This window comes from Lynx rufus, unplaced genomic scaffold (assembly GCF_022079265.1).
Source record: "Lynx rufus isolate CCGP_SWC_20201006 ecotype Redwood Valley unplaced genomic scaffold, mLynRuf1.p SCAF_7, whole genome shotgun sequence".
In the NCBI taxonomy this organism is placed as follows: Eukaryota; Metazoa; Chordata; class Mammalia; order Carnivora; family Felidae; genus Lynx; species Lynx rufus.
In genome coordinates, this window is record NW_025814889.1 from 46,820,043 (window position 1) to 46,832,364 (window position 12,322).

The following is a 12,322-nucleotide window of genomic DNA, read 5'->3' on the forward strand; positions in this document are numbered from 1 at the left end:
TGAATGAATCGCCTTTCAACCACTCAGAGCCACAGTGACTTTTAAAATACGGGAGTGGATTATGAGTAGCTACCTCAGACATAAGAGGGTTCTCCCTCTTCTTTTTCTTTGTAAAAAATGATTTTGTGGTGGTGCCCTCTCAAGAAACACTATAATTGGTCAGCCTGGGGTACGTTAGTTGTCCTCCCAGATAACGTCATTAGCTATTCTCAGGAGAGGAAAGGCAGGGTATGCCCCTTGGGAGAATGACAACACTTGTTTCAAGTTGGGGAAGAGCCTGTGGTTCTTTTCCTGCGTTTGGGGGAAAGCGAACACACAATGTTCATTTCCTAGATACGGGATGTGCTGTGTGGCTGGCAGGTCATTTTCCACCATGTCACATCCTTCTGGTTGAAGGCAGCAGGGGCCAGGACAGGAAACGGCAAATTCTGAGAATGAGACCAGGCTTTCCCAGAGCAATCATTGGTTCTCTGGAACTATAAAGCATGCTCATCCAGAAACAGCCTCAGATTTTTCTGTCCTGGAGATAGCCAGAAGTGAATGGTAAGTGGGGGAGCCTAGAAGGATTCTGTCTGAAAGATTGCCATTGGGATTGTAATACTGGGGTTATATCCTTGGTCCACTATATATTTTGTGTGACTTTACCTCATTTTGCTAAGAGGTCTCTTTACTTGGAAATTTATCACTGGTGAGTGGAATAATGGGGGCATGTGAATACAATTAAGACCTAGGAGTCAGGAGACCAAGATTCTAGATGGTTCTGTGAAGAATCAGCTGTATCTAGAAAGTGTCTGTGTTTCAATTTTCTCATCTTTCATATGAGAATAATGATTCTATGCTGATATGTCACAGTATTGAAATTCTCTATTGCTATGGCTTATATGCCACTTTTAAGAAGGTCCTAATAATGATGAGTACAGTGGTTATGAAGATGGGGATCTTTGGCAACTAGGAAGGATATACTTTTACCCCAGATGTATAGTTGTCTCTCTTAGTCATCTCCAATTGGCTTCAACTCAACTTGGTACTAGGTAGCCCTCAGTGAGTTGTTAAAAATGTTGGACACTTTATTTCATTCAGTGGCTACTCATTTTTTTAAGGAAGCGTTTGGAATAAAGAAACATAGCAGTATTCATTTACTGGAACTTAGTTTTAATGAAGCACCCATCAAAGAGTGAGACTTAGAAAAGATGGCCCAAATAACATTTTAGGCTTGATTGTAAGGTAAGAGCCTGGAAAAACAACAATCACAAGAGTTGCTTCAGGGAAGCATCGAATGTAGCAAAATTAGTTCCTTACATTTGATGGACAATATGATTTTTGAGTTTTGGGGGGACTTGTCTTTTTCACTCATCCCAGACGCAAAACGATGAATTGCAAAGTGTTGGGATCCGAGTCTTCAGGTAAGGACAGGGCTTTGTGAACTGGTACAACCCACCACCTGTAAAGTGATGTTTTAAACAGAGCAGAGGCCTCAGTATTGCGGCAGAGTAATGCCGGCACCCCCTCCTCACTGAGCTTACCTCTTATTTAACAGTTAATAAAGCCCACCCTTAGCGTTCCCCGGGGGGAGAGAAGCGGACGAGGGCATTGCATACGCGTTTTTAAGGTCCCGGGAACTGGGGTGCCTTGTGCCAGAGTACAGAACTGGTCCCTGCGCACCTGACCCACAGGACTCGCTGGAAAATGCCCCGCCCGTTCCCCCTCGCGTGACAGTCGCTGCGGAGCCTCACTGGGGCGTAGGGGGAGCAACGAGACTCCGCGCTAACCGCGCGTCTGTGTCCCCGCAGGGCATGGAGAGGCCGGCGGCGCGGGAGCTGCAAGGCGCCGACGCGCTGCGCCGCTTCCAGGGGCTGCTGCTGGACCGCCGCGGCCGGCTGCACGGCCAGGTGCTGCGCCTGCGCGAGGTGGCCCGGCGCCTCGAGCGCCTCCGCCGGCGCTCCCTGGCGGCCAACGTGGCGGGCAGCTCGCTGAGCGCCGCGGGAGCCGTGGCGGCCATCGTGGGGCTCTCGCTCAGCCCGCTCACCCTGGGGGTCTCGTTGGTGGCGTCGGCCGTGGGGCTGGGGGTGGCCACCGCCGGAGGGGCCGTCACCATCACGTCCGACCTCTCCCTGATCTTCTGCAATTCCCGGGAGTTGCGCCGGGTGCAGGAGATCGCCGCCGCCTGCCAGGACCAGATGCGCGAGATCCTGAGCTGCCTGGAGTTCTTCTGCCGCTGCCAGGGCCGCGGGGACCGCCAGCTGCTGCAGTGCGGGCAGAACGCCTCCATCGCCCTGTACAACTCTGTCTACTTCATCGTCTTCTTCGGCTCACGTGGCTTCCTCATCCCCAGGCGGGCCGAGGGGGCCACCAAGGTTAGCCAGGCCGTGCTGAAGGCCAAGATTCAGAAACTGGCCGAGAGCCTGGAGTCCTGCACCGGGGCCCTGGACGAACTCAGCCAGCAGCTGGAGTCCAGAGTCCAGCTCTGCACGAAGGGCGGCCGTGGCCACGACCTCAAGATCTCTGCGGACCAGCCCGCGGGGCTGTTTTTCTGAGAACATCCTTTCCCCCTTGTGACCGAGGCCAGAAACCATCCCCATGGGATGCTCCAGATTTGTAGCTCCCTCAGGAAAACACCAAGTTGGATTAGGAGCTGAACTGAATGCAAAGGATGAGAAAAACTGTTCTTGAAATTGGGGGAAGGAGGGAGACCTTCTTTCCCTAACACTAGGACATCCTGCCTGGGGCTGAATGCTAGGGACTTTTTACTTGCCATATCCTGTGGGACATGTGACCCGAAAATTATTTTTCCTTTATCAAAACGATTCAGTCTCCACCACGGTGGGCGCTACTCTATTGAAGTTGTTTCAGGGTCCCTGCCACAGCGCAGGTGGTTTGAGCAGGTTGGGGAGGGTGCCACGCAGCCACCCTCTGGGTCCTCTCCAAGCCCCAGTAGGCTTTGAGGTCCTCAGAATGCCTGTGAGAGGAGACACTAGCTTTGAAACCTCTCTTTCCGAGTTTCTGAGTGTAAAAGAACTCCAGAATCCAGAGCAAATCAGACCCCCTCTGAACGGGCACGGCTCATGACCCAAGAGGGTCCTCTCCCACTGATGTGCCCTTCCCTCCCCTCTACTTGTACACGTTCTCAAATCCAGCCTGGGGCAGAGTGCATCTTCCTGGGTGGGGGAGGGAATCATATCCAGACCTCCAGATACCCTGGGAGAAAAACCAACTAAACGGTCCTCTAATTCCTGCCCCCTCGCAACAGGAAGCAGAGGCCAAGGAAGATGAAGTGACTAACAGCTTCATTTACTGACATTCTGGTGTACAGAAGAGAGCAGTGGCTTGGAGTGAGACAGCGCTGGGTTTGTTACTGGCTCTGTTGCTGCTGTGTGACCTTGGCCAGTTCATTTCTCCGCGACTTGGCTTCCTGGTCTGTAGAACAGATGCTAAACCCTCACCCTGTTGCGAGGTATTAAGTGAGATTAAGGTGCCAAGGGCAGTGTCTGGCTCACAAAGTGCGGCCCCTGGACTGGCAACGTTAGAATCACCTGGGAACTTGTTAGAAAGGCAAATTCTTGGACCCAACTGTCAACTTAAGGGATCCGAAACCGGAGGTGGGGCCCATCAACCTGTGTGTAAGCAAGCCCACGGGGCGGGGGGGGGGTGGGGGGGTGATTCTGATACCTATTAAGGTTTGAAAATCACCGCAGCAGATACTGGTATCCGACCCCCTTGTGGGCATTTATGAAGTTTTATGGCCTCCCTAGGGGCTCCGTGGTCTTCAGAGTCATTCACAGAAGGTCAAGGACAGACAGTGTCCCAAAAGCAAAAGAAAGAATGTGTTTGTGCGTGAGATACGTCAGTGCATCCTGGGGCAATTTCCCACCATGTGAAGTAAGGGATATAACATAATAACCCCTTTAGAGGGCAGTGTTGCCCAATCATTGTAGAAACTGGTACCTGAAGGACTGTGAACTTAATGCAGATTGACCTTTGTTACCTTCTATGAAAACCGCCAGACCATGTATTGTTTTAATTTATTTTAAGTTTGTTATTTAATTACCATTTATTATTTGCATTTAATTTTATTTAATCACCACACCACATTTAGGAAGTAATAGGAATAGCAGACTTCTGAATGGGAGACTATGGACGCTCTTTTAAGGAGATGAGGTTGAGTTTGCCTTCGTCAGGTGGCTCATGAGCTGGAAAAAGCATCGCTCTCCTTGAATAAGTCTCTCTCCGTCAGAGGGGACTTTCATTCCCCAGCAAAGGCGGGAAGTTCTGAACAGAGAGATGGGGCCGAATTTAAGCTTATCAGTGGAGGTTTGACTTGCGGGCTCTAGAAATGATGCAAGCATATTTATCCTGAAGGCAGTTGGCCAGCAAATAACACTTGATCTGAAAAGTGAACCTGTTTTATTCAGGGGAGAACCCCAATTTAGAGGCACGTGAAGGAAACACTCAGACCATGGGAAGTCTGATGTCCTGTGAAGTTATGTCTTAGGGATGACAGGCAAAATAGCTTGTGTCATGGTGGCGATGTGTCATATTTTCACTTTGAGATCTGTAAGGAATCTGTAAGGTGTCTCTAAGAAAATAAGTATAACTTTTTCAATTTCCATTCCTACAACTGTAATGTTAAAAAATATGTCGAAAAGTATTTCGGGATACTTTGGGACCACACACGCAATACTTGGCTGTGTTATTTAATTATTTAACATGCTTTAAATTTATCCAGTCTACCCCCATCTTTCCCAAATGATAGCCGAGTGTCTGAGGAACTGTACTTTCAGTGCTGGGGGAAGGGGTTAGTGGTTGTAAATTTTTATTTTTACCACAAATTGCAATTGCTCTGTATCCTGGTTTCTTTTGAAGTTGGTACTGGTTTCTTTTTAAACTGGTGTCGTTTCTTAGGCTACCTTGCACAGATAGCTAGCATTGTAGATCACCAGAATGTACTTTGCATTGTCGTTTGTGTTATATCACACAGGTACAACCACTCCCTAACTCCAGCTTTTATTAAAGCTGAAGTTTGAGTTATAGTCTTCCAGTGGGTAGGTTGTTCCTTCCCTAAAAATAAACTGGGCATTTCAGGAAGCAGCAATAGCAAACTTTTCCTATCATTAGGGTACTTCCTATCACTAGGGGATATCAAAGTCATAAACTCCCAGTTATCATTTCAATGGCCCTCTTTACACCTAAGGAAGAGTGTCTACTTTGGAACAACACTCCGCACATAATAGGAGCACAATAAATGCATTTGAATAATTTAATGAACTGTTTAGCTACATTAATAGGAATTTGTCGATAATGAAAGCTTACCCACCCTCTTATGTGTCTGTTATAAAGATTGGAGCCTCTACCAGGATTTAGTCAATTTTAGTTAAATGGATCCTAGAGATAAATTTTTATTTATTTCTTTTGTGGGAATGTGAATAAGGCTTTTCCTTAAGGCCTTCATTCTATAAACAAACAGATTGAAATGGTATGTTGTAAAAGGAAGAAGGGAGAGGAGTATTTGGATTATAAGTGTATTTCAGGAAAATGTCCGAGTTTGAAAAATAAAAATTTTGTACTTGGGTCTAAGTGCGATTGTTAGTTTCTTGGGTTTCTAATTGTTTGGATTGTTTTTTTTTCCCCCCACAAAAAAAGGAGGTTTATTTAGCTCTGCATTTCAAGGATTCAGTAAAACTATGTTTTACTCTCTGAAAAAAATGGTCCTTAGCAAATATTCTGATCTTAATCACCTTGATGCATTTGCCCTCAGTCACCTGTCATTTCCAAGATGGCAAATGTCAAAGTTGAAAGTATTTACTGAGAGAAAAAAGAGAAGAGTGCTGTAGAAGCCACCCTACATCAGATAAGTTAAAGTCAGTCAACTTGATATATTTCTCATTCAATACCTTAGTGCGAAAAGAAAGTAGAGGGAAGTGAGACATTGAGATAAAAACATTGCGCAGAGATAAATGGGGATACAGTTCAATGCAGCGATTTCTGAATTCCACATTTTTTTCCCACTGTAGCAAAATAAGTTCTTTCCTTTCATTGAAATAAATTACCCATTCCTCAGACTTCTTGACCTTTCTGTAACTAATTACCTAATCTCATGTCTGCCTGTGTATGAATTAATAACTTTGAAAAGGGGCAGAGGTATTATTTTCACTTAGAATATTCCATATCAAGCTGTATAATTTTTAAAAAAATTTTTTTCAACGTTTATTTATTTTTGGGACAGAGAGAGACAGAGCATGAACGGGGGAGGGGCAGAGAGAGAGGGAGACACAGAATCGGAAACAGGCTCCAGGCTCCGAGCCATCAGCCCAGAGCCTGACGCGGGGCTCGAACTCCCCGACCGCGAGATCGTGACCTGGCTGAAGTTGGACGCTTAACCGACTGCGCCACCCAGGCGCCCCAAGCTGTATAATTTTTAAAAAGTAATCAACTCATATTACAGGAATTTTCTTATTATCTAGAAGTCTCAGCAAGTTTCAAAGCCTTTGGACACAATTACAACCTGGGAAGTAATTGAAAAGAAACCTAGAATCAGCCAAATCAGCCTTCACAAAAGCCAAGCACTAGAAAAAGGCAGAAAGGAAGGGTGAGGGACAGGATCTCTATGAGGAAGGCAAAACTGTCCCAGAAATTTCCAGGAGATTTTACCTTGCAAGTAGCTGATCTTGACCATGGGAGGCCTGTTAGGAAATGCAGTAGTTTTAGCTACAAATTTGCTGCTCCAAATATACCTAGGATTCTTTTGTAAAGAAGAAAAGGAGGCTGGACATCGAGTGAGAGGTCCAGCAATCTAAGCAAAGAGTCTGTAATGGTTGCTGCAGTCTTTTGAGAACTTCTGTCCTGGAGGTGATCTCTGAGTGCCAGCCTCTGAGTCTCCACCTTGGAAACACCCCTGGGGTTGAATGTTGCATTATTAATGACTGTGCAACCAAAAAAAAAAAAAAAAAAAAAAAAAAGTCTGTGTTGGTAGGATTGTTTGCAAAGGCCAGCCACAAGCTGGGATCCTATCTTTGCTGAAGCATATGGTGTTCCTGTCATGACAAGTGTCTTTTTAGTTAATTGCAATAAATCTCTCCTTGTTGAGTTGACAGGAGGTTGGGATGTTGCTTTTGGCTCCTGGCAAACTCAAATGAGAGAAGGTAAATCCTGCTGTGGTCTGGAATAGGACCAAGAGTGAGCCCTAAGATCTGAATGTTCTTTTAGCAAACAGAGTTTTAAGGAGAGGGCAAATCATGCTGATGAAGCAAGACCCCTGTAGGGGCTATGAAGGAACATTAGAGACCCTCAGCACCCCTGATCCTGACTGGCATTAGCATTAGGTTGTGGGGAGAAGGTCTTCCAACGTGCCCCTGCCTGCCCTGGTAAAGCTTGTCTATACGAAGCTACATCTGCAAAGGACGGAGTTTAATCCCATTTTGTATTTCCAGCGCAACCCCAGGGCTGGGAGCGCAGGCAGGCCCGTGACCTGATTTGCCCCAGAACCTTAGCAGTGACTCACAGCCGAGGCCTCTGCCTCCCAAGTACACGGGAGCAGTCAGAGTATGGCTCATTCCAGCATTTGTGTGGATACAGTTGCCAAATTTACCAAAATTTTTGTAGATGGAGTCAGGCAAGGGTTGGTGATGTCTCAAATCTTTCTTTTAGGTTCAGATTTCTTTTTCCATGTCTGGTTGGCATGCAGACATTTATTCTGCCCTCACCTTGTTATTAAAACTGCACTCGTAGAGGCGCCTGGGTGGCTCAGTTGGTTGAGTGTCCGACTTCAGCTCAGGTTGACGAGTTCAAGCCCTATGTCGGGCTCTGTGCTGACAGCTCAGAGCCTGGAGCCCGCTTTGGATTCTGCGTCTCTCTCTCTCTCTGCCCCTCCCCTGCTCGCGCCCTGTCTCTCTCTGTCTCAAAAGTAAATAAACATAGGGGCGCCTGGGTGGCGCAGTCGGTTAAGCGTCCGACTTCAGCCAGGTCACGATCTCGCGGTCCGTGAGTTTGAGCCCCGCATCGGGCTCTGGGCTGATGGCTCAGAGCCTGGAGCCTGTTTCCGATTCTGTGTCTCCCTCTCTCTCTGCCCCTCCCCTGTTCATGCTCTGTCTCTCTCTGTCCCAAAAATAAATAAACGTTGGAAAAAAAAAAATTAAAAAAAAAAAAAAAAAGTAAATAAACATTAAAAAAAATTTTTTTTTTAATGCACTTGTGAAATGTTGTTGAAGAACCATACATTCCTTAGTGCTGAACAAAATGACATTTAGATGATAAATAAAAGATGTGGATATTTAATGATAACAGTAATAGCTAACATTTCTTGAAAACTTACTTGTTGTGAGTACAATTTGACAGGCATTATCACACTTACCTTACAAAAATTTTACACATGTACACCATGATTACCCCCATATTATTAGATAAGGAAAGTAAGGAAGTGGGAAGTCGTACAGTTAGCAAGAGGTGGCCCAGGCTTTGAATCCTGGCAGCCTGCCTACAGAATTAGGCTCTTTAGCACTTCCGGGAGTGACTGTATTCATGATATAAAATGATAGCTCACAATAATGACAACACTATTAACAACAGGGTGACAGATTCATTCATTCATCCAGAAAACACTTACTGAGTACTAACCTACCAACCTCCTGCCTCCTGTCATTTGTCAGCAACAGAGACTGTGTTCTAGAATCTTACAGTGCTAACAATCCAGTAAGCCAGGTAGGGTAATCTTATGCCATTAGGTTGATCAATAAGAAACTAAAATGTAGCTTTGCAAATGGCTAGTATTTGCAAAAAACGAAAACAAAAACAAAAACAAAAACCAATGTGAGTATGATTTGAAAATGACCAAACTTCAGCTTAGATCATAAAAACTTGTGCACAGATATTTTGTAATGCTGTCCCAGATGTCCCAATCATGGCAAGATACTTGGGAACAAAACATCTAGAACGGAAGGACATGATTAATAAGAACTTTTTGCTAACTGCTGATGTGCTGGGAAGGCATCTTCAGAGACCACACAGACACGAATGAAGAAATGACTGGTTCAACAGGCTTTTCCAGCTCTTGTAGAAAAACCTCTGCAAATGAAACTTCTGGGGGTCATGCCACTGAAACCACCATAAAACCTGCTTGTTGGTTTTCTTCCCGTTAGGGGTATGTACTCAATTCCACTACAGTTGTATGGCCTAAAACTACTGGAGGCTTGTGGGTGAGCAGATAGGTGTGAGTATGAATGAGATCTTAGGTATCATGAAACTATCCAAGATGATAATACTTTGTGGATGATTTGTGGTTGTTGTTTTAAGATTTTTTAACTTTTTTTAATCCATTATTATCTTTTATTTAAAAAAAATTTTTTTTAACGTTTATTTATTTTTGAGACAGAGAGAGACAGAGCATGAACAGGGGAGGGGCAGAGAGAGAGGGAGACACAGAATCGGAAGCAGGCTCCAGGCTCTGAGCCATCAGCCCAGAGCCCGACGTGGGGCTTGAACTCACAGACCGCGAGATCGTGACGTGAGTTGAAGTCGGACGCTTAACTGACTGAGCCACCCAGGAGCCCCTCCATTATTATTTTTTAACGTTTATTTAAGCATGACCTGAGCCGAAATCAAGAGTCGGACGTTTAACCTATGGAACCACCGAGGCGCCTCTAAGATTTTATTTTTTTAAGGAACCTCCACATCCAATGTGGGGCTCGAACTCACAGCCCCAAGACGAGGAGGGGGTGTGCTCTGTTGACTGAGCCAGCCAGACACCCCCAGGATGACTTGTTTTTTTAACATTGTTCCCTGAGATTTTGCATAGTAAACACTATTAATTGCTTTTTTAAATGTTTATTTGTTCTTGAAAAAGAGAGAGAGAGAGAGAGCGAGGGAGGGGCAGAGAGAGAGGGAGACAAAGAATCCAAAGCAGGCTCCAGGCTCTGAGCTGTCAGCACAGAGCCTAACATAGGGCTCAAACTCATGGACTTCATCTGAAGTCAGACGTTTAACTGACTTAGCCACCCAGGCTCCCCAACACTATTAATGGACTTTCATTCTTTCTAACTTCTCTGTAGCATTTGACATTGTTGATTACCTAGTCTTAAAATATCCTTCTCTCTTGAATTCCGTGATGCTGGTCTTTCTTATTTGTCTCTCTGTTTAGCTTCCTTGATAGCTTTCTCCTCCATTCCTGAGATTCGAATTTCTCTGAGCCACAGACCTGCCTCTATCATAGAGGCTTTCACTGAGTCCTACATGTCTATTCCTAGCATCTCACAGTCCTGGAGTGGATGTTGGTATGGATGAAACCAGTGACAAAGAATTCTCTTAGGGCAACTGAAATTGGTGTGTATTCCATGAGGTGCAAACAAAGGTGGAGGTCGTTGACGGAAGAAAACAGATTACAGGAGCATGTGCAGAATTGAAATCCCTAGCTGATTCCTCCTCATCACAGTGCTGTACTTTGATGTCAGCCAGACATGGTTTTGCTCTTGACTGAACGTCTAAGAGCAATCTGTTTGTGTCTCTTACACAGACTTATCACATGGTGCCTTTTATTAGAGATATTTATGCATACCTCAAGGCTCTTGAAGGACAGACACAGTATCTCAGATAAGCTTCCCCACGGCGTCTCTCCAGCTCCTGCTACAGGACATGGTCCATAAGCATTTGTTGAATGAATGAACAAATGAACCAGTGCTCTTTGTCCTCATGGATTGGCTGGCATTGCTTCCCAGCACACCTAACGCTAGACATCTCCTCCCCCTCGGCAAAACTGGTGCAGTTTCACGACGCTTCCACGTCTATCAAAGGTAGCAGTGGAATCCCAGGTGCCTACCTTGAATTCTCACTGTCTTTTTTTTTCTTTAAAATTTTTTTTAAAATTTATTTTTGAGAGCGAGAGAGACAGAGCATGAGTGGGGGAGGGGCAGAGAGAGAGAGAGAGAGAGAGAGAGAGAGAGGGAGACCCAGAATCTGAAGCAGGCTCCAGACTCTGAGCTGTCAGTACGGAGCCCGATGTGGGGCTCGAAATCGTGAACGAGATCATGACCTGAGCTGAAGTCAGACACTCAACTGACTGAGCCACCCAGGCACCCCTCACTTCATTTCTAAATCTTCCCCTTCCTTATTTCTATGATAAGGTTTTGCCAAAGGATTGCTTTCCTATTAAATGTCTCTCAACTCCATTTTGATCAATTCCACTGCTATCATGACTCATCTAGGCTTTTACCCCCAACACCTGCAACCATCTTCTATCTGGTTCTCCTGATTTGAGGTTCTTCCTGCTCAAATTCATGCTATACTCCAATCTTTGATTCATTTACATGAATTACAGATTTTCTCATATTCCAACCCAAGGGAATGTAACCTTAAAACTTGACTCTGAATTTGAGTATACATCCGGAAAGGTTTTGAGTGGCTGTGGTATTTGTTATGTTTTAACAGTATACTACGACTGGTGATACTGTGAAGGGCTAAGATGAACTTGATTCTGTGGTTTTAATGACAAAACAATGATGTAGTTTGGGGACTTTACGAGAAGAGCTGAATCAGGAAGGAAAGGTCCAAGAAGAGTGGTGGTGGGAGGAAGCCTGTGAGGGGGAGGAAGGAGGAAAGCAGAGAGAGAGGAGCCAGGTTGGGCAGACTCAGGCCAGAACTAGGTGGATATGCATGAAACTCCATGAAACTGCAGGCTTGGTGGTTTTGGTTTTTTTTTTTCTTTCAGTTTCATTGAGATATAATTGACAAACAGCCTCATTTAAGTTATATGATGAACTGACTTACATATATTGCAAAATTATTACTATAATGAGTTTAGTTAACCTCCATTATCTCATATAGATGCAAAAAAAAAAACCCAGAAAATATTTTTTTCCTTGTGATGAGAACTTTTAGGATCTACTAATCTCTCAGTGACTTTCCAATATACTTTACAGCAATGTTACCTATAGTTGTCATATTGTACATTACATCCCTGTTACTTATTTATCTTATAACCAGAAGTTTGCACCTTTTGATTACTTTAATCCAATCCCCCTTCTCCTGCTCCTGCTTCTCTCGTGTGGTTTTTTAATTCCACATATAAGTGAGATCATACAGTGTTTGTGTTTCTCTGTTTGACTTATTTCGCTTAGCATAATGCCCTCAAGATCCATCCACGTTGTCACAAATTGCAATATTTTTTTCTTTTTTTATGGCTAAATAGAATACTGTTGTGGGTGAGATATATATATATATATATATATATATATATATATATATACCTCTTATATATATATATATATATATATATATATATATATATACATATCACATACACAAACACCCCAAGCCCAGCCCTAGGTCACCACTGAATCAT

General features: G+C 44.5%; 1 protein-coding gene across 10 annotated transcripts in view; it reads left to right on the forward strand.

Moving 5' to 3' along the window:
* The window catches only part of APOLD1 (apolipoprotein L domain containing 1), a 59,785-nt gene extending 56,163 nt beyond the window's left edge, over positions 1–3,622 (forward strand). For all 10 annotated transcript variants that reach the window (XM_047064876.1, XM_047064878.1, XM_047064883.1 and 7 more), the window contains one exon: positions 1,791–3,622. In XM_047064876.1, the coding sequence (XP_046920832.1) occupies positions 1,794–2,534 (741 nt within the window). In that variant the 5' untranslated portion in view covers positions 1,791–1,793 and the 3' untranslated portion in view covers positions 2,535–3,622. The remainder of the gene's footprint in view (positions 1–1,790) is intronic.
* Positions 3,623–12,322: the final 8,700 nt, after the last annotated feature.